Below are 24,165 nucleotides of genomic sequence, written 5' to 3' on the forward strand. Positions count from 1 at the left end.
ATTCACACACATGTTCACATACACTCAAACACACATGTTCACATACATTCATGTGTACTCACATTCATACACGGTCATATATACATTCACACTCAGATTCATGTACACTCACAATCATTTACCTATACACTCACACAATTGCTATACATTCACACATACATCCAGATTCTCTCTCTCTCTCTCTCTCTCTCTCTCTCTCTCTCTCTCTCTCTCACACACACACACACACACACACACACACACACACAGAGTTATAAGCTTCCACATTCATACACCTCCTTGTTTGTCCAGTAATAATCCATCAAATAACTATTTCAAACAACTTAATAGTCTTAGCATGTGTTCAGACTGCTGAGTTAATACTGATTCTTGACAGCTACCCAAATTACCCATCGGCTGATGAGTACATGGAAATACTGTTTGGAAGGATTCTGGGTTCATCTTTTTCTGGGCCCTCCTGTACCTCCAATTCACCTTACCCATCCCTGGTAGGTTCCATCCCAGGTAGAAGGGCTTCAAGCAAAAGCTAATACCAAACCACTAACCTAATTCAAGTCTGTGTTTGCATTAGAGGAAAATGATCTGTAATTTGTAAGCCAATTATTTATATGTAAATAAATGTTCTAAGGTTCTTGAAAGCAATTTGCTCTCAGAATTAAGTTAAACAAGCCCTTGAAATTTCATCTGTGCTAATAATTGACTTAGAAGATTTTCACTTCATAGACAAAGTGTGAGCCATCTCAGCTTCTTCATTGGTGGGATATAGATCAACAGCACTTTTCATGAAGGTTTTAGGGCAATGTCAGGCCCTGCTGCCATGCTGTTAGCTCCAGAGCCTTCAAAAGTATCCTTGTCCATATATGCTGTGGTCCTATAAAATTATAGATAGTGGAAGAGAAACAAAAGGAAAAGAGAACAAACAGAAAAGAAAAACAGCTAAAATATTTCTCCCATTGTGCAGCGATCAAACACACCTGTTGGAAGTCTGGCATGTCCAGCAAGGCAGTGATTTTAAATGTGTGAAGAAACTCGGGGAGGTATTCAAGGGCATGCTGGGCTCTGGCAAGGATGGAGCTGAGGCTAGCAATGACATCCAACAGAGACTTCAGTAAGCCATTTGCTTCAGAGGGTATCAGAGTCTTACAGGACAGGAAAAAAAAGAGAGAGAAAACAGAATAATCAATACTATTTCTATTCTCACAAGTATCTCTTGAACAGTGAAAACTTGATCTCTTGATTTTATTCTCTCTTGAATCTCAAAGGCATATTTGTTATACTTTATAAAAATTCTGTGTTGGGGGTAGATGTAACTGTGTTTTACAGAGCACATTAAATTATAGCAGTATTGTAAAATTGTAAACCAGCAACAAATTGTTAGAATTTGAATGATTTTCCAAGTATTTCTTCCTATTTTTTAGATGATTAAGGTAGATTTTGAGTTCAAAATAAGTGTTTTATGTGACATGCACACACACACACACACAGCAGCAGCACAGTGCTCCTCGCACCCTGGAGTGGTACATGAGCAAATGGAGGCCCAGAGAGATGAAAGGCTTCCTGGAGTCTACCAGTGAGAAAAGTTCAGGGCTGCAAACTAGATCAGTAAAAGTGTCTTCTGAACCCCCTTGTGCTCAGGTTCTCTGACACACAACACATCTTGGTCCTTGTCTATATCCCCAATTACAGGAGGTAAATTGAAGGAATTGGGAATCTTTTCCACCTTGATCATTTATGTGAAAAATGCAGATAGAACAATGTCTGTAATATTAGTTACACTGTGAGTACTTTTGACTGACTGAGATAACTTAGCAGGCAGGCCCTGCCCACAGATGGGATTCCTTCCCACTGTGGGTCATAAGCATCCTGCATTTTCTGTTGTCCAGTCTGAGCCAAGGAGTTCCGTAGTCATCACTTTTCAATCTGGGGTTCTGCCAGCTCTACATTTCATATTTCCTGCAGTGTTCTGATAATGATGACCTATTCAGCATGCTAAGAAAGTGGAGACTGAAGGAACAGGAGAAGGGGTGTGGTTTTTGTCAGTGCGCCACTCCCCTTTCTACTTACAGCTGCCATCTACAAGTGATCCCTCCCTCAAGGATCCTGATTTGTGGTAGGAAGTGACTGGGATTCCAGCGTGTGTGACATTAACCCAATAGAGCTTACTTCATCAAAGGCTTCTGAGGCTAGCTGTCAACAAGTAAGACAGAAAATCCCTGTACACTGGGGCTGCACTTAAATCTCAGCGGTGGTGTATGTGCCTATGCACACAGAACACCTTCCCATCTCCAGGTGACTTCACATAGGAGTGACCTCTCATACAGCTCTACATAAGGAAGGGGTCTGATAAAGGGAGCTACTGTTAATAATGATAGTGTTACCACTGCTATGTTGACAGAGACAGGATCCAATCTATTATCTCGTTTTCCAAAGAAATCTTGGTAGGGATTGTAGCCCTTATCCAAGTACTTATTTGGCCCTTAGAAACCTGGAGAGTTCTTTGTGGGCATGCCGGAGCAGACACTAAAATGGGCTAATAGATAGACTGGTATCTATGTCCTCCAAGGTACAAGGTAAAGTTGGAAGAGTGGGCTATGATGCCCAAGACTAAGCTCCTTGGCATGTCAGCTGGAAGTGTCAACTATACCAAGACAGAGAACATCTAAAATAAGGAGTAAATTTCACAATGATTATCTAACTCGAGACTTTGAAGTACACTTATTCTTGAGTTAGTATTTGTTCTTACAGTCTGTGTGTACATGGATGTGAGGGTGCAGGGAGGAGGGTGTAGGCAGATAGATGAACATTTGCTGGAGGTTTCTGGGCCTGACAGAGGGGAAAGAGACTATGAAGTCTGGAAAAGCAAATTTACCCTTCTCTAGCTCAAAACCATTCTCCTGAACATGGAATACGAGCAGCTGCCTTGCCCTGCTACAGATCTGGGCCTTTCTGATTGTGCATGTGCCACAACTCCTTAGGAGGAAATGGTAGACCTCTGAGGAAGACATGGGCCAGGGGTGCTGGGAATTTACCTAAAGGTTCATATGTGGAGAAGAGAAAGATCTTCTGGAAAGGGTGGCTGGGAATAGGAAACAAGACTGAGAATTTAGTGCTGGGGTAGGGCCTGAGATAGCTTTGCCCACTTCCCAGCTGTACTTCTCTGAGGATTTTATCCTCATGTTCTTTCAGACCTTCCATATTTTGTGGAGGAGTGCTGGAGGGCAGGTAAAGAACTGGCATATACAGGAACAAGAGCTTCTGTATTGCCCGCCCCTCTTCACTTTCCCACGGCTGCACTGGTAGTACTGGACGCACCTAACACAGAGGATGAATACCACAAATCCAGGGGCTGGAAAAGATGAGAGCTATAACATGGGAGGCACACCACCTGCCTTGGTCTTAGATGAAAGGACTAGGCTCAGGAAAAGATGAGAGCTATAACATGGGAGGCACATCACCTGCCTTGGTCTTAGATGAATGAACTAGGCTCAGTCTGCTTCCTTAGACACTCAGGATGCTGGATCTTAGTAAACAGAGAAATCCAACTACAGGAACTATGACCATTACTTTCTTATGAACTCTCCTCACTACCATGTGGTACTCAATGTCTCAATGGCCCTGATCCTACAGACACACTATAAGGTGTTCTAGCCTTCCCTTTATTTGATAAGATTTAATTGTGAAGCCCATCCCCAGAGTCAGTCAACAGGTGACACAACCCCAAGTGACTGAGGCTGAAACAGAATTGCTCATTGCTGGTCAATGCTGTAGCCATTACCAAAGGCCATGGGCTATCCCTAGATCTAAACAACCTGGAGGCCAAAAATATTTTTATGTATCTACAGTGTACAGGTACAGATAATTTTCTTGTCAGTATTCCAAAGGGAATGAAGTATAGCAAGTGTTTGTATAGCATTTATTATCTTGTGAGTATTATGCATGATGAAGAGAAGTTAAAGGATATAGAAAATGTGCTCGTTGGGTTTTGTCAACTTGGTACAAACCTAGGACATAGCGGGAAGAAGAACCTACATTGAAAACCAGTGCTCTATCGGATTGGCTTGGAGGCAAGTCTTGGGAGCATTTTCTTAAATAGTGATTGATGTGGGAACATTCAGCTCACCATGGGCAGTGCTACTTCTGGGCCAGTAGTCCTGGTTCCTCTAAATAAAACAGGCTGAGCAAGCCATGGGGAGCAAGCCAGTAAACAGTACTCCTCCATGGCTTCTGCTCCAGTTCCTGCCTTGACTTTCTTCAATGATGGCTTATGATATGAAAGTATAAGGTGAAATAAACCTTGTGCTCCCTAAGTTGCTTCTAGTCAAGGCACTGATCACAGCAAGAGAACCCTAACCAGGATGGAAGATTATACCTATGTTCTGTACTTCACATTCTTTCATACAAGACACCAAGCTCCCTTGGGTTTAAAGTCTGAGGATGCAGACAGCTGCACATCCAGTGCCGGTGTGTAGTTACAACAGTTCCCGTGCAGTGCTCTTAGTGGGCACAGTCCTTACTTTGTAAATGAAGTTCCTCAGGTTTAGGTTCTGGCCCATCATCACAAGCAGAGAGAAGACTTGAGATCCAGGCAGGCTGCAGAGTTCCCTTGTGGCAAACCAGGATTTTTCACTCTCGGGAAATGTCAGCAAGAGATGAAGAATTTCTTCGTCGCATTTTCCAGACAAAGCTATGGTGAGGACACTGGAGAGAACCTGTTGTAAAGCATGTGAATCAGAAAGGAGCAAACCCAGTGCAGTTTTGCTTCAGCTCCCTAGAGCCCACTTTCTCAAGAAAAACAAACACCTGGAAACTCAGAAGACTCACTGAGAGACACAATGCCTCTATGACCTTTCCATCACTGTTACAAAATGCCTCAGGCAAGCACCCATGATGAAGAAAGGTTTATTTTGCCTCATGGTTACAGCAGTTTTGTTCCGTAGTCTATCAGGCTGTTGTAGAGCACAACATCTTGGTGGATGCACATGGTGAGATCAAGCTAATCACCTCATGGTGATCAGAAAACAAGGAGGAAGAAAGAAGGCTGAGGGTCCCAGTTTCCCTATTTAAAGATGCCAAAGTCACAGTCTCTATGACCTAACTTTCTTCAACTAAGGGCCACTTCCTGAAGGGACCAGATATTTATGACATGGGCCTTTGAGGGATAACCTTCATCTAGACCACAGCTGGGTCAAATTCTGTGTCTTATTTTCAGCATTTTGAACAGAAATGTTTTCAAGATTGCAAGTCATTCTCCGTCTGCACAGCTTCCCTGTGTTTGAGCACTCTGGCAATAGCTGATATAGATCCTTTCCTCCCTCTCTCCACAGCATCTGTGGAGCACCCCTCAGCTGTTGCCCCTCGCCCCTCACCCCTCACCAGCTCTGTCCATGCCCCTAAGGTTGCCTGTTCCACAGCACTTGGGACTTGTCTGCAGATGCTGTTTCACTCCCCTTTGCCTTCAGTTTGCTAGATCCTTCATTTTTCACTGTTAACATGTAGGGAACTAGTAATTTTAAAGCAATTTTGCCTCCCTTACTTTTAGATTTTAAAAGGTCATCTCCAAACTTTTCATAGTTTCCTTTAAAAATAAAAGCACAGAAACTCAAAAGGAGGCACAGAAGGCAGACTCTGTTTTATACAGCATTGGTGTTCTATGGTGCATTCAAGGACTTGGCTGCCTCAAGGACTGGGGCTCATCTTTTTGTTACTGACATTGTTAAAAAAAATTTTCAACGAAAATAAAACATACAGGATCAGATATCATATTTGCATGTTTACAGCTACCATGGGTATGATCTCTGAGAAATATCCTAGCCATCTGGGGCCCATTGTGTGAACCCAATGATAAGAGATACAGTGACAAATTAGGAGGCCTGCAGTCAAAAAGGGCTCACTGGGTGCTTCTGTGTGCTACAAAGTCAATAAGAGACAATACAGTTTATCAGTCAGGGATTCCTAGAGGTACTAAAGTTGACAGACAGACAGACAGACAGACAGACCTTCATCTACAAACTAGTGAAAACCTACCTGGATTTGGGAGCTGAAGAGATGGCTAGCCAGATAAAGCACTGGCTGTGAAAAGAAGAATAACAGAAGCTGGATCCCCAGCATCTCCAAAACATAACTATGGCAGCCTATCTTTAACCTCAGCGCTGGGGACAGGACAGGATGAAAGAGAGTCTCTGGAGCAAGCTGGTTAGCCATGCTAAGTGAATCAGCAAGCTATGTGTTCAAGTGAGAGACACTGCCTCAGTATAGAAGGTAGAGAATGATGCCAGTGTTACCTTCTGGCCTCAGTGAACACATGCACACACACACACGCACACACACACATGCACACCTACAAACACTCTACAAGAAAAATAAAATGAAAGCCAAGACTTATGGCTCAGGTATACTGTGAGGACTTGCTAGAACAATCTGTGTTGAGGCCAGAGACTGAGACCCCAAGGATGAGAGGCTGCTGCAGCTTGAGTTTAGAGGCCACAGAAAGCTACATTCCCTCTTGTTCAAGGCATCTCAGTAGTTTTTCTCCTAAGGTCTGGAATGACTTAGATTAAGTCATCTCCTGTCATCTCTAGGAGAGAGACTCACCTTAACGGAAATCTAATTATTTAATACTATTCTCATCCAAAAAAAAAAAGAAAAGAAAAGAAAAAACCCTATTTCCCTGACAAAGGCATTTAGAAAAATGCCACCTTCACATATAACTAGCCAGAAGGCTTTTATGAATGATAGTGGAACTGACACATTTCCTGTTTGCAGATGTGTTCTGGCAGTTTCCAGGGATCCCTAAGGGTGTACTGTGGGCACTAACCTGCCTTTCATTGCTGCATTTGCTCTGTTTCGTAAAGATGGCTTCAGGATAGAACTTGGCTGAGAAGAGGGGCTCACCCAAATATAAGGCATCAACTCCAGAGGAGCTGCTCCCAACTCTGGGTGGACAAGAGCCTATGCTGGCCCCATAAAAGACCTCAAAACTTATTGAGAGCCTCTGTACCCACCTCTTTCCAATGTGTCACTCAGTGGTGTCAGCCCTTCAAACTTAATGTTATTTCTTAGAATTTGTTTGAGGGTAAAGCTGTTTGTCTTGAAACTTTTGTCACCTTGTCTCCCAAATAAAGAAGATACCCCAGAGAGCCTCCCACCAACACCCAGGAGACTCGCCTGCCTTAAGTTTGTTGACATTCCTTTGTATAATTTTTCATTTTTGCTATTTATCTTTTTTAAAAAAGTACTATGCCTGTTTTTCTCATTGGAAAGACACCTGAATCAAGCAGCACAAATACGGAATATAAAGTTAAGGAAACACTGTTGCTCAGTTAGAGACACACATTGTTTCAAATCAGAGAACTGCAGGCAACTCAGACTTTACTCTGGTCCATATCAAAGACACTGTGTTTCTCCGGTATTTTCCATTCATCCATGTTTGACTTGGAAATCTGCAGGGAGACCAAAGACCTGGGGAGGTATTTACCCATGATTAGCATATAGATGCAATCACATGGACAGTCATTTGATTTAAAACTAATGATGATCCCCATGAGAGGCCCTGATCATTTTCACCAAGAGCTTGCATGGGGTGGAGTGGGATTTGGTGGGGTGGGGGGTGAGGAGTTTTCACATGGAGGGCATGGGTCTAAGACTTGGGGAAGGGCCATGGGTTGAACAGCTTAAACATGTGGCCATGAGTCAAGGGCAGGGCTAAGGCTGTGGTTCCACCATTACCCAGCTAATAATTTTATACATTGAGGTAGAGATAAAATGTGAGCAGAGTTGGGAGGAGCTCAGCTCGATCTTTGTGTGAGCAGCAAGGACATACTGATAGCAATGCAGTCATCATGGATCTATGAGAACAGTGACTGCTGATTTGAGGTTTGAGTGTTAAGAAAGCAACGTCAGATGGAATGAGGAAAATTGATCCTGCATATTTTAGTGAACATTGCTCTACTCTGGGGATGGGGCTGAGCTCAGACCTACTGACATGATAAAGAACCAGATAGAAGAGAAGAGTGGGAGAGAAGAGCAGAGAACCATAGGATCTATCTAGGACTGAGCCGTAGGCTGAAGTCAGTGATAAAGCCAATGTTAGAGGGATCTGATCCAAGCTCACACTGAATGACATGAGACATACTGGATCCATCTAAAAGCCCCGTGTAAAAGTTTTCATGTCTTCACAATAATAGTAAGACGACCCAATCCCTCCAGCAATTGCAAATGGGAGGCTCTGAAAAGCAGGGGACAGGTATGCAGGTGTTTAGGAATGATCAGCCAAAAAGTGCCTTTCACTGGGGTACTTCAAGAAAAATGAGAATAGAAATTGGGTAGAATCATTAATTGAAAAGGACATTTCTGTTTAAGATAGCCAGGGGGAGGAGGGAAATGAAGACGGAGAGGGAGGAGAGTGGAGTCAGAGACAGGAGCTAAGCAATTTGTTCTGTTTTCATATTCCAGAACAGAACCATCTCACGGTAGAAAGGCATCACTGGGCTCTGCGTCCACTGGGACAGACTCAGGCAGCATGAAACGAGTAGATATTCTCCAGGAGAAGGCAGAGGAGGAGGAGGAGGCCCGAAGCAGGAGGTTAGAGTTTCAGGATCCAGCACATCTCTGGAGTCTAAGTTGTTGGGTTTTGAGGAGATGATGTTACGTTCAAGAAAGGAGTCCAGGAGGAGAGGAGCTGCCCATGTCAACCCCAGCAAGGAATGGAAAACAGCCAGGCCCTTGTCTCCTTGAGCATTTCCATATCTCAGGTGCTAATGCCAGTATTTCAGCTCCATCTCCAATGTCCCCTGCTCAATCATGCTTCCTGTGACTGCCCTCATCTTTGTGCTACATGTATGTCACAGGACGTCCTACTATCTTCTCTAGACTGTCAGCATTGCATATTTAATAAGCCATCCCCACAGAAGGGTGGCTCTGTATAGCAGTGTCTTTGAGGCACAGCATCTAAGAACAATGCTTGATGCATGGAAAGATATCGAGTGGGCAACAGGAAGAGCAAGCAAAGATTTCTGCAACTTCCCAAGGAACTCAGCGTTGCAAAAATGTATCTTGAAGATCACCTGGGATGAGTCCAATGTGATGAATTTATAAACTGACTAATGAGACTATGGGAAAGAAAACTGGGGTCAAACAAAAGGAGATGGAACTACAAACAAGAAGTAGCCATCAACTTGATACTCTAGAAGAAAACAGAGCCCAAAGTGTCACCTACTAAGCGGCTGTGGGTGTGTGTGACGTCAGTATACAAATGTACTCATTAAAGTGAATAGCCTCATGTGTTTGAACAGTGAGAATGAATTTGTTTAGTCCCTGTCCAATTTCCTATGGACCCATCTACTTAGGTGGCCACAGCAGTTATAGCGATGCATGGAAATGTACACTTATTGGGGGGGGGGGGGAACCACAAAAATCATCTGTGCTGTAATTGTTACTGCATAACCCACTAGCTCACTGTGCAGCTCATCTCACCATAGAACTTCAGCGCCACCTGGTGGCTGCTTCCTTCTAAGCAGGCAGCAAAGCAGAAATCTCTGCCCAAACCAAAATGGATCTTAAAACGTGGACCTTGAAAGAAATGAGTTTATCAGTAAAGCTTCTATATGGGCAGCCTTGGGCTGTTGCCCAAATAGTTCGGCCACTACTCTAGACTCCTGTTAGATGTTCTACACTGCAGCATGCAAACCGAAGTAATCACTTCAGTGGAATAACTGAAGGTTGCCTAGTTGAAGAAACGTTTCCAAAGCTCTCCTCTCTGCTGAGCTCCCCTCCTCCTCCATCCCCTCACTTCCATTGGCATGTGGTGTGTAATGAGATACAATTGATGTTTTTTATTGAAAATAGATACTGCCTTTGTTGTGATAAGTAACTTTGTGATACTATAGTCTACATTTCCGATCTCTTACTTTTCATCTATTTCATTCTCAATTTAGATGAACTGTTAATGAATCTACTTACTAAGCTTGCATTGAGCCCCAATTAATCAGAATTAACATGAAATTCAATTTATATTGGAGTCTGGGTGATTGTCAGTTGAAGCATTCGTGTATAAGCTGGTTTCTCAATTCTCTACAGAGAAGGGCAACCACGTTCCCCCCGGAAGTACAGAAAACCACAAACTAAATATCCACATGTCATTTGCTGTGGCTAACATGGTAGCCACCTGCTCCCCTCTCTGCTGATAAGCGCTACCCCTAACACCACTTCAACAAGAGAAGAGATAAGCAACACACAGTGTAAGGGTTTTAAACTACTTGCTTTTCCACTTCCTTACCCAACACTTTGCAGCCATTCTAGGGAAGCCCAAGCCTGTCACTTTGCCCATCTGTTATGAGTCATAGCCATACCACATGACCAGAGTGTATGGCTATTTTACATCATGACAGATTACATATTTTTAACTACCTTTATTTGGGGATTTGAGATTTATGGCACATATAGAACCATGAAAAACCCTAATGGCCTTTATGCATCAGAGTTAGAAATCACTAAAATAAATGTTGCCAGTAATCTTATCCAAATGAAGGTGATGGTGCCAACTTATATCACCAGATGTCCACATCGTTCAGCTCCTTGCTTGTTTGCACAGGTCCCTCTGATTTCAGCTACATCATTTGTACACACAGCCATTCCTCCCAGCTGTGGAAGAGGGAGGAGGCAAGGAAAGGTGGTTGGGGCACCTGCAGCTGTGAGGGCTTCCTCATGATGGAAGTAGCCCTGTACCTTTGAATGGGAAATGTTGGCTTCTAAGATGCTATGGATGGTTTCCTCGGAGATGTGGAAGAAGGAGCGAAGGTCTTCCGTTAATTTGGTGATGTTCTTTATCAAATCCTTTATTTTTACATCTGAAGAACATACAAAAGGAAAACAGAGTTTATAATAAATTTTCAGAAGTTTTATTGATTTAAAACAACATTTGATGTTGCTACCTAAAGAAGTTTCTCTCATGCCATCCAGCTTATAGCAGATGCTAAATATTCATCTTACTCTTCTAGAGGCATCTCAGATCACTTCATAAAAACCTCTGGCTAGGCGGTATCATCTAGTCAATGGCTGACTCTGAGTCCGAGATGCTTTGAGACTCGCTTTAGAAAGAATTCTTCCTGAATGAGCAGTGACCAACCATGGACTATCAGGACCTCATCTTTCTTAACAAGAAAATTATCACTTAAGGATGTGTGAGCATTCTTCACACTTCTCATATCAATGCTGTGTGAGGTCTAGGAGCTGTGTGGATAGAACAGAGGCTCATAGGATCCAGTAGTTTGTGGGAGGACAGAATGAGAAATCCAGATGACATAAGGTTGCCTCTTTTCCTTTATCTGAATTTTGAGACCTCAGGAATTTCCCTGTGAAACCTGAACAGCTCTGACTAGCTCCATGCTAAAGTGTGTGGTTGGCTTTTGACTTTAGTTCTTAAATAATACAGAGTATATCTCTTGCTTTTTGTGCTTTATTTCAAATTTGTTAGAGTGAAACACTAAATTTCTTTGTACTTAGCTTTTCTTCCACTAATTAATGTATTTATTCATTTTATGTCCCAATCGCAGCTCTCCCCATCTCCTCCCAGTCCTTCCTCACACAGCCCCTCTTAAATTGAACTGTGATCACATCATTCCCCTCTCTCTCCTCCCTCACACTGTTGTGTCCCCCTACTCCCTCTCAAATTCAAGGTTTCTTCTTACCTAACAATATGGCATAATTTTCCTTTTTATGCTTCATTTTAATAATATGCTGGACTGAAACAATAAATGTAATTTTTATTTTTTCTCATTAGCAGATATTAACCTCATTTTGATCATTTGTTATATAAATAAAATTATTTTTAGAAGAGCAATTTTAAATTAAAATAACAAAGTTTAAAGAAGTTGTCTGTAACAAGTTTGTTGCATGAAAATCTGTAATATTCAATGGAAAAATAGAGGTGGGTCTACATATCCATGGAACCTCTAATTTTTTTTAATTAAACTAATAAAATTTATTTTAAAATATACAACTCATTACTAAGTCATCAAAATGCCTCTTAAATATACATGATATCAACTCAGCTTCCTTCCCGGCCTGCCTCGCATCGGCCCACCAGGCTGGGCCAGAGCAGCCAAAATGGCCGACTTCAAGGATTGGGTGTCAGATGAGGAGAAGGTACGCTAGTCGCTAAATTCATCACCCTTGTACCCCGAGGGGAGTTTAACGATGTATTCAATGATGTCCGGCTACTGATTAATAATGACAATCTTCTCGAGGAAAGGGCAGCACATGCGTTTACCCAGTTTACCATGGATCAGTTCACATCTGTGAAGAGATAAGGCTTTGATGACCAGGTCTTAATTACAGAGCATGGTGACCTTGGTAACAGCAGATTTTTAGATCCAAGAAACAAAATTTCCTTTAAATGTGATCATTTACAGAAAGGAGCAAGTGACCCACAGCCAGAGGATGTGGATGGAGGCTTGAAGTCTTGGAGGGAATCGTGTGACAGTGCTCTAAGAACCTATGTGAAAGATCATTATTCCAACGGCTTCAGTACTGTCTACACTAAAACTATAGATGGGCAACAGACCATTATTGCATGCATTGAAAGCCACCAGTTTCAACCCAGAAACTTCTGGAATGGTGGCTAGAGATCAGCGTGGAAGTTCACCATCACACCACCTACAGCCCAGGTGGCTGGAGTGCTGAAGATTCAGGTTCATTTTATAAAGATGGCAATGTTCAGTTGGTTAGTCATAAAGATGTGCAGCACTCAGTAACTGTTTCTAATGAACTCCAAACTGCCAAGGAGCTTATTAAAATCATAGAGAGTGCAGAAAGTGAGTATCAGACAGCAGTTAGTGAAAAATATCAAACGATGTCAGACACCACGGTCAAGGCCTTGCACCAGCAGCTTCCAGTTACCCGCACCAAAATCGACTGGAACAAGATACTCAGTTACCAGATTGGCAAAGAGATACAGAATGCTTAAAGGCCATCTGTAGGCATCTCCAGTATATGGAAAGAAAAGGATTCAACACAGTGTGGTCATATGATAAATACGTGATTTATAAACAAACAAGAGTGATATTTTGCTAGTTAACAAAGTTAACAGATCTTCTAGCCTCATGGTATACTTAATTTTCTGTTATCACTATATCTACTTGTAAATCTTTTTTAAATAATTCTGCTACTGCTGACAGGAGCCTGACATATTTATCTCCTTAGAGGTCTGCAAGAGTCTGACATATTCAGAGGCAGATGCTCACAGCTAACCACTGAGCTGATCATGGGGTTCCCAATGGAGGAGTTAGAGAGAAGGCTGAAGGAGCTGAAAGGGTTTGCAGCCCCATGAGGAGAGCAACAATACCAACCAACCAGAGCTCCCAGGGTCTAAACCACCAGCCTGGGAGCACTTAGGGAGGGACCCATGGCTCCAGCTATATATGCAAGGGAAGATGGTCCTGTCAGGTATAGGTGGGAGAGGAGATCCTTGGTCTCATGAAGGCTGGACGCCATGTGTGTGGGAATTCGAGAGTGAGGAGGTGGGAGTTGGGGGTAGGTGGGGGCACATCCTCATAGAAGCAGGAGGAAGGAGGATAGGATAGGGAGTTCTTGGGTGGGAGGGGAAATGGGGTAAGGGGATAATATAAGAAATGTAAATAAAATAACCAATAAAAATAAATTTAAAAAATTCTACTACATTTAATGTCAAAGAGATATATACTGAAGTCATTTTACTGTTTAGAAAATTTCTTAGGCATGTAGTCCTATGACTGGTTTTTATAGAGTATCTGTTGAATACTTTTTTACTCCTATGTTTTAAAGTCGGTGGCTTTTAGTGATCCACCAATTGCTAAAGAGGCTATGCTACCAAGAGCTAAACAGACAATACCCTCTTTCTCTCTCTCTCTCTCTCTCTCTATATATATATATATATATGTGTGTGTGTGTGTGTGTGTGTGTGTGTGTGTGTGTATTTGCTTTTTTGTTCTAGAGCTTTCAGGTGTGTTGTCAAGCTGCTAGTGTATGCTCTTTCCAATTTCTTTTTGGTGGCACTCAGCTGAGTTTTCCTTAACTCTCCTTTCATTGTGTCCCATAAGTTTTGGTATGGTGTGCCTTTATTTTCATTAAATTCAAAAAAGTCTTTAATTTCTTTATTTTTTCCTTGACCAAGTAATCACTGAGTAGGGCATTGTTCAGCTTCCACGTGTATGTGGGCTTTCTGTTGTTTTTGTTGCTATTGAATATCAAGCTTAGTCCATTGTGATCTGGTAGGATGCATGAGATTACTTCAATTTTCTTGTATCTGTTGAGGCCTGTTTTATGACTGATTATATGGTCAGTTTTGGAGAAGGTACCATGAGGTGCTGAGAAGAAAATATATTCTTTTGTTTTAGTATAAAATGTTCTGTAGATATCTGTTAAATCTATTTCGTCAGTAACTTCTGTTAGTTTCACTGTGTCTCTGTTTAGTTTCTGTTTCCATGATCTGCCCATTGATGAGAGTGGGGTGTTGAAGTCTCCCACTATTATTGTGTGAGGTGCAATGTGTACTTTGAGCTTTAGTAAAGTTTCTTTTATGAATGTGGGTGCCCTTGCATTTGGAGCACAGTTGTTCAGAACTGAGAGTTGTTCTTGGTAGATTTTTCCTTTGATGAGTATGAAGTGTCTTTCCTTATCTTTTTTCTTTTTTGAAAGTTTATTTTCTTCGATATTAGAATGGCTACTCCAGCTTGCTTCTTGGGACCATTTCCTTGGAAAACTGTTTTCCAGCCCTTTACTCTTAGGAAATGTCTGTCTTTGACATTGAGGTGCATTTCTTGTATACAGCAAAATGCTGGGTACTATTTATGTATCCAGTCTGTTAGTCTATGTCTTTTAATTGGGAAATTGAATCCACTGATGTTAAGAGAAATTAAGAAATAGTAATTGTTGCTTCCTGTTATTTTTGTTGTTAGAAGTAAAATTATGTTTGTGTAGCTATCTCCTTTTGGGGTTGCTGAAGAAGATACTTTCTTGCTTTTTTTAGGATGCAATTTCCTTCCTTGTGTTGGAGTTTTCCATCTATTATCCTTTGTATGGCTGGATTTGTGGAAAGATATTGTGTAAATTTCATTTTGTCATGGAATATCTTGGTTTCTCCATCTATGGTAATTGAGAATATTGCAGGGTATAGTAGCCTGGGCTGGCATTTGTATTCTCTTAAGGTCTATATAACATCTGCCCAGGAACTTCTAGCTTTCACAGTCTCTGGTGAGAAGTCTGGTGTAATTCTGATAGGCCTGCCTTTGTATGTTACTTGACCTTTTTCCCTTACTGCTTTTAATATTCTTTCTTTGTTTAGTGCATTTGATGCTTTGACTATTATGTGACAAGAGGAATTTCTTTTCTGGTCCAATCAATTTGGAGTTCTGTAGGCTTCGTGTATGTTTATGTGCATCTCATTCTTTAGGTTAGGGAAGTTTTCTTCTTTAATGTTGTTGAAGATATTTACTGGCCCTTTAAGTTGGGAATCTTAACTCTCTTCTATACCTATTATCCTTAGGTTTGATCTTCTCACTGTGTCCTGGATTCCCTGGATATTTTGGGTTAGGAGCTTTTTGCATTTTGTGTTTTCTTTGACAGTTGTGTTCATGTTTTCTATGGTATCTTCTGCACCTGAGATTCTCTCTTCTATCTCTTGTATTCTGTTGGTGATGCTTGTATCTATGACTTCTGATCTCTTTCCTAGGTTTTCTATTTCCAAGGTAGTCTTCCTTTGAGATTTCTTTATTGTTTCTAATTCCATTTTTATATCCTGAATGGTTTTGTTCAATTCCTTCACCTGTTTGGTTGTATTTTCCTGTAATTCTTTATGGGATTTTTGTGTTTCCTCTTTAAGGGCTTCTAGCTGTTTACTTGTGTTCTCCTGTATTTCTTTAAGGGAGTTGTTTATGTCCTTCTTAAAGTCCTCTGTCGTCATCATGAGATGTGACTTTAAATCAGAGTCTTGCTTTTCTGGTGTGTTGGGGTATCCAGGGATCACTGTGGTAGGAGAACTGGGTTTTGACGATGCCAAGTAGCCTTTGTTTCTGTTGCTTATGTTCCTACCCTTGCCTCTTGCCATCTGGTTATCTCTGGTGCTGGCTAGTCTTGCTGTCTCTGACTGTGGCATGTCCCTCCCACAAGCCTGTGTGTCAGTACTCCTGGGAGATCATTTCTCTCTGGGAGGAATTTGGGTATGGAGAGCTGTGGCACAGGGTCAGCTCTAGGGTGCAAACAGACACTGTAAGGATTCTGTCCCCAGCTGTTCCTTGGTTCCTGTGTCCTGATGACTCTGGGCTGGTCCCTCTTGGGAGAGGAATTTGAGCAGAAGTGGTGGTCTTACCTGTGCTCACAGATGTGTTGGCACTCCTGAGAGACCAGCTCTCTCCCAATGGTATTAGGGTATGGAGCACTATGGCACAGGATCAACTCCAGGCACTGTCACACAGGATCAGCTCCTGGTGCAGACGTAAACCAGAAGGATCCTGTCCCAGGCTGCAACTCGGTTTCTGTGTCCTGAGGCCTCTGGTCAAGTCCCTCTGAACAGAAGTGGTGGTCTTACCTGTGCTCATAGGTGTGTCAACACTCCTGGGAGACCTGCTCTCTCCTGGTGGTATTTGGGTATGGAGCGCTGTGGCACAGGATTCTAAATGTAATTTTTAATCAAGCAAGTTGAGAAACTACATACCCTCTGTGACTGTGAAATTGCTAAGAAATGTCACAACAGGAATTTTTGACATCCAAGTTTCCTCGAGACTTTTGGTCAACCTAAAGTGACAGAAAATTAAAATGAGACAATATAAAACATCAGAAGCAATGTTGATATAATAACCATGCCTCTGGTCTAGGAGCTAGGCTGGAAAACACAGGTTCCCTCTGATAAATAGACATACTCAGTCCTCTGATACTATCTCTGTGTGAATTTCCTCAACACCAGGTTTCTAACATATCCTCCCTCAGCCAAGTACAGCAAAATAATCAGGGTGATGGCAACAAGGTGCATGATAAATGGCTTCTCCCATATGTGGGAAATAGACAAAATAGACGATGGTGTATTTGACAAATTATTGCAGGCACAGGTAGATGGCTACTTCTCTGCATCTGTAGATAGCTATGTCATCTGCAGAGTGTAAAGCTCCTGACTTCTCCTTGGGGCTCACACTTCTAAACACATGAGAAGTTTTAATGAAATATGAAGTCATTTGAAAATATGTGTCTGTTCATTTATTTATATTTATTGCCACACTGTACTCCTGGATCCCAATATCTGACCCAGTGTCTTACGTGTCTATACAGCTCACCTGACAGCAAAGGCTGCTGTTAAGATTTAACATGTAAGTAGTACTTATGGAAAGCCGTGGTGTTTGACAAGTATGTGGTACCAATGTTATCTGAAATCAGTAACTTTAGAAACAATTCATTCTGAATGAGCACTTAAGCACACATCTTTCAGAAAATTGAGAATACTGGGGAGGGCACAAGAGCCATGTTATACGCACCTGTGCATGTGCTGCTGAACTGTTCCCACTAAAGGCTGGCATGCGCAGCCCTGGCTGGAAGCATTTTCCAAGATGCTTTTAAAGCCTTCCAAGGCGCTGGAAAAATTCCTGCTAAGACGTTCACAGTCCAGCTGGTCAGGCGAGGACCATATCTTTCCAATTTCCTAGAAAACATAGCAGTATTTATCTGCACAAGCTTGAGACTGGTTCATGGGTAAATGCAGACCTTAGATTATTTCTGGAACTGTCAGGTAATGTTCCTAGTTCCTCTGCACATGAGCAGCCATAGAATGGGGCAAGATAACTTGCTCTGCTATACAGGACAGAAAACAAGTTGTGCCATGTTACCTGATACATAGTTTTCCAGAGCCCAGTTCTTAGTTCCTCTCAATTACTCAGAGTTTAATAGGAAAAGAAAAATTTTTGAAAGAAAAAAAGAAAGAGAGAGAGAGAGAGAGAGAGAGAGAGAGAGAGAGAGAGAGAGAGAGGCAGAAGGAAGGAAGGAAGGAAGGAAGGAAGGAAGGAAGGAAGGAAGGAAGGAAGGAAAGAAGGGAAAAAAACAGCATAAAAAATCAGCACCTGGAAACATGTTGAAAGAGACAGAGTAGAGAACAGATGTGTGAGCTCTGCTTTGTCAATCAAGGAAACACAAATAAAACCTGCAGCAAGGTTGTCTCCTCAAACGTTCTAAGCTGTCTGTGTAAAACACAAGGAATGATTATTTTGAAGACGTGGAGAAAGGAGACCCTTCATATGTTGTTGGTGGAAATGTACTGTAGTACCGACATTAAAGAAGATCATGTATGAGTTCCTCACAATGACTGTATGTATGATCCCAAACAGCACCCCTGGGTCTATACCCAATAGAAAGGGAAGCAGGTGTGAGGGACAGGTCTCATGCTCACTGTAGCATCGGTCACAATGAGCAACATGTGGGATTGACCTGAAGGTTCACCGAGAGAGATAAATTGATAATGACAAAAAGCCTTACGCACACTGTAAAATACTATGCAGTCATGTGAAAGAAAGAAATCATACCATCTGCATGACATAAATAAACCTGGAAAAATAGTAAGTGAAATAAGTCAACCAAAAAAAAAAAAAACAGACCAGATGAAGCCTGGGAATCCAGTAGTGTGTAGTTGAGGGGTGGTTTTGTGCAGTGTGTGTTTAAATGTTGATTTCTTTGCCCAGACATCTGGTTGTGGTCCAGACAGCATGGTCAACCATCTCTGGTTTCTATGTTACAGAAAAACTCTTTCCCATCACTCCTGATTGGTTAATAAAAGAGTTGATCAGCCAACTCACTGGGCAGAAAAGGGTGAGACTTCCCACTGGAGTCAGGAGGGTGAGGCAGTCCCAGAGAGACCAGAGAGGAGAGGAGAACAAGGGGGAGAAGGTGTGGAGAAACCACATGGAGAGAACAGAAGGATTTGCCATGAGATCACAATGAGACAGCAGGCATAAGGATACACATGGATCAGAGTGAGCTAAGGCAAGACTCAGATTAAAGGTAACGAAGTATGTGGATGGGAAATAGGCAGTCTTGAATGGTTTGACAGTTCAGTGACTCCCCAGCAAAGGCTTGCAGCTTGTTAATAAGTATACCAAGTCTATATGTCATTTATACGGGAGCTAGAACCAGCTAATCCAGGTGTAGAAATACCCTGCAGTTATTTGGGAGCAATAAGGGGTATTGAAACCCCCCAAAGAGTTATAGTTACATAGTGCCTGGGCAGGCACAACAGCAACAGTGTACTTCTGCTCCTGATGGACTAGAAAAGGACACAGCTTCTCCCCACACTTAGATTTCCACTCTTGACATATCTTCGTGGATGCAGGTTCCTTCACCTTCCCCCTCACTGTTCTGCAAGCAGATGCACAGACTCAGCTATTTCCTGTGTCCCCATGAAAACAGAAAGGAAACAGATGGGAGCGGCAGGCATGCTGCTTCTGCAAGACTGAGATGACGAGGCTGTTTCTGTCCATTTCTAATGTGTTTCTTTCACATGCTGAGCTTTCCCTTGTTCCTGAGAGTGAGTCTCTCACCCAGACATTTCACAGATCTGATGCTCTCCTTCCTCCACTGAGGTCCCTCCTCACAGCTGAGAGAAGAACAATAGGTACAATGAGCATTGGCTTATCTGCCAACTCACTTCTGAGAACACATGTAGAACTTTGTCTATCGGAGCCTCTGCCCTTGGCTTGCTTCCTCCCAGAACTCCTGGGTCATCATTAACCTGATGCACATATAGCACCCCTACTGCTAATGTTATTCTTACATTTAACAAAGCAATAACATTGACATAGAAATAATTACAAAGAAATAAAGTACACTGCCCTCTCCAATAGCAGGTATTCATAAAAGAAAAAATATCCAATGTTCTTGAGTATACGTACGCCAGGTTGCAGTTATAAAGTATTGAACTTGACCCTGACACTTGATCCTGTTAGTCTACAGCCTTGAGATCAGGAAGAACCACCACATGTAAAAAGTAGCATGCAGGCCCTCCTTCTCTGAGTAAAGCAGATGTGCATCACTCAGATATGAGGCAGATGAGTAGAGGGTGTGCTCAGAATCCCACACGCCATGATATTCCAGACATATTCTCTGATTCTAGTCAATCCCAAAGTGTCACTATGTGGACAACGATCTCTTTTGAAACCTAATTTCAAGTTTCACCTGGTCTGAAGACAATTTCTTTCTGCTACTGGGAACCCAGTCTGAGAGGATAAAGACTTAACACTCTGAGCTCTCTTCATCTGGATTGGTAAGGGGAGCCCTATGCTAGTAGCAAGCAAACTTCACAGTAGAATACTTAAGATGTTAAACAACTAAACACAACAAGATAGCCCATTGCCTGACACAGAAAAACCCGATGATAGCACATGGATATGATTTATATTTCTGAAAGGACTCACACACTAAATGCTCAGGCAGAAAGGCTGTCAATTTGATATTTCTTTCATGATGGAATATCAACTGAGGACTCATTTCCATGAGACTGACCTATGGGCATGTCTCTGAAGCCTGTTCTTCATTGCTAATTGACATAGGAGGGTCCAGCCTACTGTGCGTGATACCATCCATAGGTCAATGCTTCACAAGAAAGCTAGCTAAACCCAACCTAGAGCAGGACAGCAAGCAGCTTTACCACATGGTTTCTAGTTTGAGGTCCTGCTTTGGTTTCTTTTTATCATAAACTATAACTTGCAAGCCAAATAAACTGTTTCTTCCCTTAAGTTGTTTTTGGTCATGGTGTTTATCATAGCAACAGAAATCAAATTAAAACATGTTTTTTATCCTGACATGAGCAAGTGTTTACTGTCAGCATCAAATCAGGGTCGTCTGCTCTTTATAGGAACTAATATGTCCCAGTCAGAGTGACTCACGTGTAGACACTGATGTGAACTATGGATGCTGTCTTGGGGTCAGGAAACTGAAAACTCACACACTAAACTCAGTGAGAACCAGGTCCATGCTTCTCACACCTTTCTCAGGGTTCCTCAGACGAGTGGCCTTTTAACCTTCACTACATCATTAAGGGTTGATCTAGCAGTGTGAGCTCTTTGTCAGCATCATCTCTCTAATTCCCATGGTAATCCAACATCCACTAAACTTCAGATTGGAAAGTGTTGCCACACACAAATCTGTACAATGTTGCCTGTTTTATTTTCATAAACTTCTCTCAGCACTCTAAAAATGAAAGATTTTGATGTGTGCATGGGTTTTTTCAATATAATGGGCCTGAATTTGGATTAACTAAATAAAATGTTTGAGGCCCAAAGTTTTTCTAATTCTAGGTATTTCTGGATATTGAGATATCTGAATACCCATTATGAGGTATCTAGGGCTAAGGATCCATTCTAACTAAACGCTATGCACATAGTCTAAAGGCATCCCATACCATTCTTTCATGCATCTGTATTTTGATTGTGGCCTATTATGTGTAGATTTTTATGAATACTATCATGTTGGTACCCAAAGTTTTAGATTTTGGAACATGTTATATTAGGGATTTTCAGATTATAGACAGCTCATCTTTACCAAAGATGTGCACAGCCTGAACATAAGAAAGGAGCTGTCTAAATAAACCAACAGTAAAAAGAACTACATCGGCTGCCAGGATTGTTATCTGGAGAGTTCCCTGGGGCTTCTCTTTCACACACATTTCTCTCTAGAAGCTGAAGACTCACACACTAAACACAGTGAGAACCAGACCCATGGTTCCCAAGCTCTTCTCATGCTTCCTCAGAAGAGCGGTCTTTCAGGTACTTGTTACATCATTGGGGGTTGGTCCAGCAGTGCAAGGTTTTCACCAGTATCATCCAACACCCACTGAACTTCAGATTGGAAAGGCTCACCACACACAAACAGTAAACACACAGTACAGTTCCTAAATAAAACACAAACACCTGGAAAAACACTGCCATTGTTCCAGCTTCTCGAGGCCCCTTGCCTTGTCTGTGGGCCTACTGGCCTTTAATGAATATGAATGAGTCCCATATAAAAATCATACTCTAATTCAGTATAAGTTAGAGCTCCTGAATGAGACTCCTAAGTATTTGTACAAGTTAATTAGAACAGAAACTGCCAGGTATGTTCTCTTCAGCTGTCAGTCTTTGGTGTCTACCAGTGTCCTCAGTTACTTAAGCCCACAATGGGCTAGCAGGTGTATATAAAGTATCTTGCCAAGGCAATGGCTTCTCAGGGAAGGTAATGCTGGTCTATAGGAATCCTTCAGCCATTGATTAAACAAGATGTCACACACTACAAGGAAACAGTATCTCTGAGACATAAGGAAACTGAGGCACATATGAACTCACAGAGACTGTGAGAAGATGCATCAGACCATCATGAGTCCAACCTAGACAAAATCCCACCACTGAAAGAGAGAAGTGAACATAAAGCCCCACCCCTAACCAAGAAACTGTTTGCAACCGATACACACTGGAAAAGGGAAAATCAGAGGGCTACACACTGTATTAGCCACACTGCAGGGCAGGGCCTATGTTCAGGAGTAGTTGACAACACAAAAGGAACTTTATGCTTTTGTTTTTCTGCCTTTTATTTTGTATTGTTTTGTTTGTTGTGTTTGTATTCTTGATTCTTTGTTTGTTTAGATTTTCATTTTCAGATGTGTGATGGAATAAGGGAAAAAACATGAAATTGGCTGGATAAGGAAGTAGGAAGGATCTGGGAGGAATTGGTGGATGGAAAAGAATATTATCAAAATAAACTGTATAAAAATTAATAAAAATTATTTGCAGTGAGATGGAGTCAAGTGAGGATAGTGGGATGAATATGATAAGGTATAATATATACATGTAAGAAATATCATAATGAAACTCATTTAAAAATAATTAAAATGTGCTAGTGAAAAATGAAGAAATAATAAATCCTACCTTTCCAAAACATAGATGTTTCAGTTAGTGTTTTACTGTTGTGAACAGATACCTTGACCAACGCAACTCTTTTAGGGACAACATTTAATTAGAGCTGGCTTACAGGTTCAGAGGTTCACTTTACTATCATCTAGACAGGAGCATAGCAACATCCAGGCAGGCATGGTGCAGGTGGTGCTGAGAGTTCTACTTCTTTATCTGAAGGTTGCTAAGAGAAGACTGGCTTCCACAGTCTACATCCACAAGGCCACACCTACTCCAACAATGTCATACCTTCTAATAATGTCACTCTCTGAGCCAAGCATATAAAAACCATTATAATAGATAATAGATAGGTGATAAAAAATAAATTTATAGATGGATCAATAGATGGGTAGGTAGGCGTGATGAATGAACAGATAGACAAATGGACAGATGAATGGATGGACAAATGGATAATAGATGAGATGGAAGTTGATATGATAGACATACAGAGGGACAGAAAGATAGATAGATAGATAGATAGATAGATAGATAGATAGATAGATGAACAGAAACACAATCTGTATAGTAGCACTTGCACATTCCTGTGGTTTAAACACCCCCACTTCCTACAATCATTACATCACTGAACACAGAGCTCAGAAGCCCTACTCAGTCGCAAGCATACAGCAGCAAAGTACCACCATCATGCAGATAACATGAATGCAAGTAGTCTCTAGACAGATGCAGTAAATTGCCCCAAAACCAGGAAGTTATGTGTCCCAACTATTTGTTACTTTTGATTTTAACATCATTTATGCAATCATACTTGTCTATAATTTGATTTTTAATAATGCAAATGATTAACCACTACTTGTAAAACTTCTAAGACTTTAACAACCAGATCTCATAACTGAGTACTAGCCAAGCCTTGCATACCATGAGGTCTGCAGGCTGCACTTCCATCATGACCACACACTGGAGTACCCTGGTTCTTAAGAATAAACTATAACTATAGAGTAACCACAATATCTTGCCTAAGCCAATACCCCTGCCTTGCCTGGGCCAACTGTGATGAATTCAAAATGTTCTGAAACATAGAAGACAAACCTGGTAGTGGTGATGGACCAAAGTGACTCCTTGCAAAGCAGATAAGATAAGGTGCCTCATCCCACCTTGCTTGCAACTCAGGGAAGCACACAGAATGTCCTTTGTCAAAGAAGGGTTTTCTGTCAAAAGAAACAGAACAAATTAATAAACAATTCTCACTTGACCTGCTCAGTCTCAGAAAATTGTTCTTCAA

General features: G+C 41.7%; 1 protein-coding gene and 1 pseudogene across 1 annotated transcript in view; one reads left to right on the top strand and one right to left on the bottom strand.

Moving 5' to 3' along the window:
* The window catches only part of Abca13 (ATP binding cassette subfamily A member 13), a 438,342-nt gene that overhangs the window by 309,943 nt on the left and 104,234 nt on the right, over positions 1 to 24,165 (bottom strand). The window contains exons 20-25 of the mRNA XM_028777793.1: positions 23,973 to 24,091; positions 17,496 to 17,659; positions 16,685 to 16,764; positions 10,723 to 10,844; positions 4,515 to 4,709; positions 975 to 1,139 (exon numbers count right to left, since the gene is read on the bottom strand). Coding sequence (XP_028633626.1) covers positions 975 to 1,139; positions 4,515 to 4,709; positions 10,723 to 10,844; positions 16,685 to 16,764; positions 17,496 to 17,659; positions 23,973 to 24,091 — 845 coding nt within the window. The remainder of the gene's footprint in view (positions 1 to 974; positions 1,140 to 4,514; positions 4,710 to 10,722; positions 10,845 to 16,684; positions 16,765 to 17,495; positions 17,660 to 23,972; positions 24,092 to 24,165) is intronic.
* On the top strand, positions 12,103 to 12,961 carry LOC114629755 (annotated as a pseudogene).

The sequence above is a fragment of the Grammomys surdaster genome, unplaced genomic scaffold, assembly GCF_004785775.1.
Source record: "Grammomys surdaster isolate TR1022 unplaced genomic scaffold, NIH_TR_1.0 67, whole genome shotgun sequence".
NCBI lineage: Eukaryota > Metazoa > Chordata > Mammalia > Rodentia > Muridae > Grammomys > Grammomys surdaster.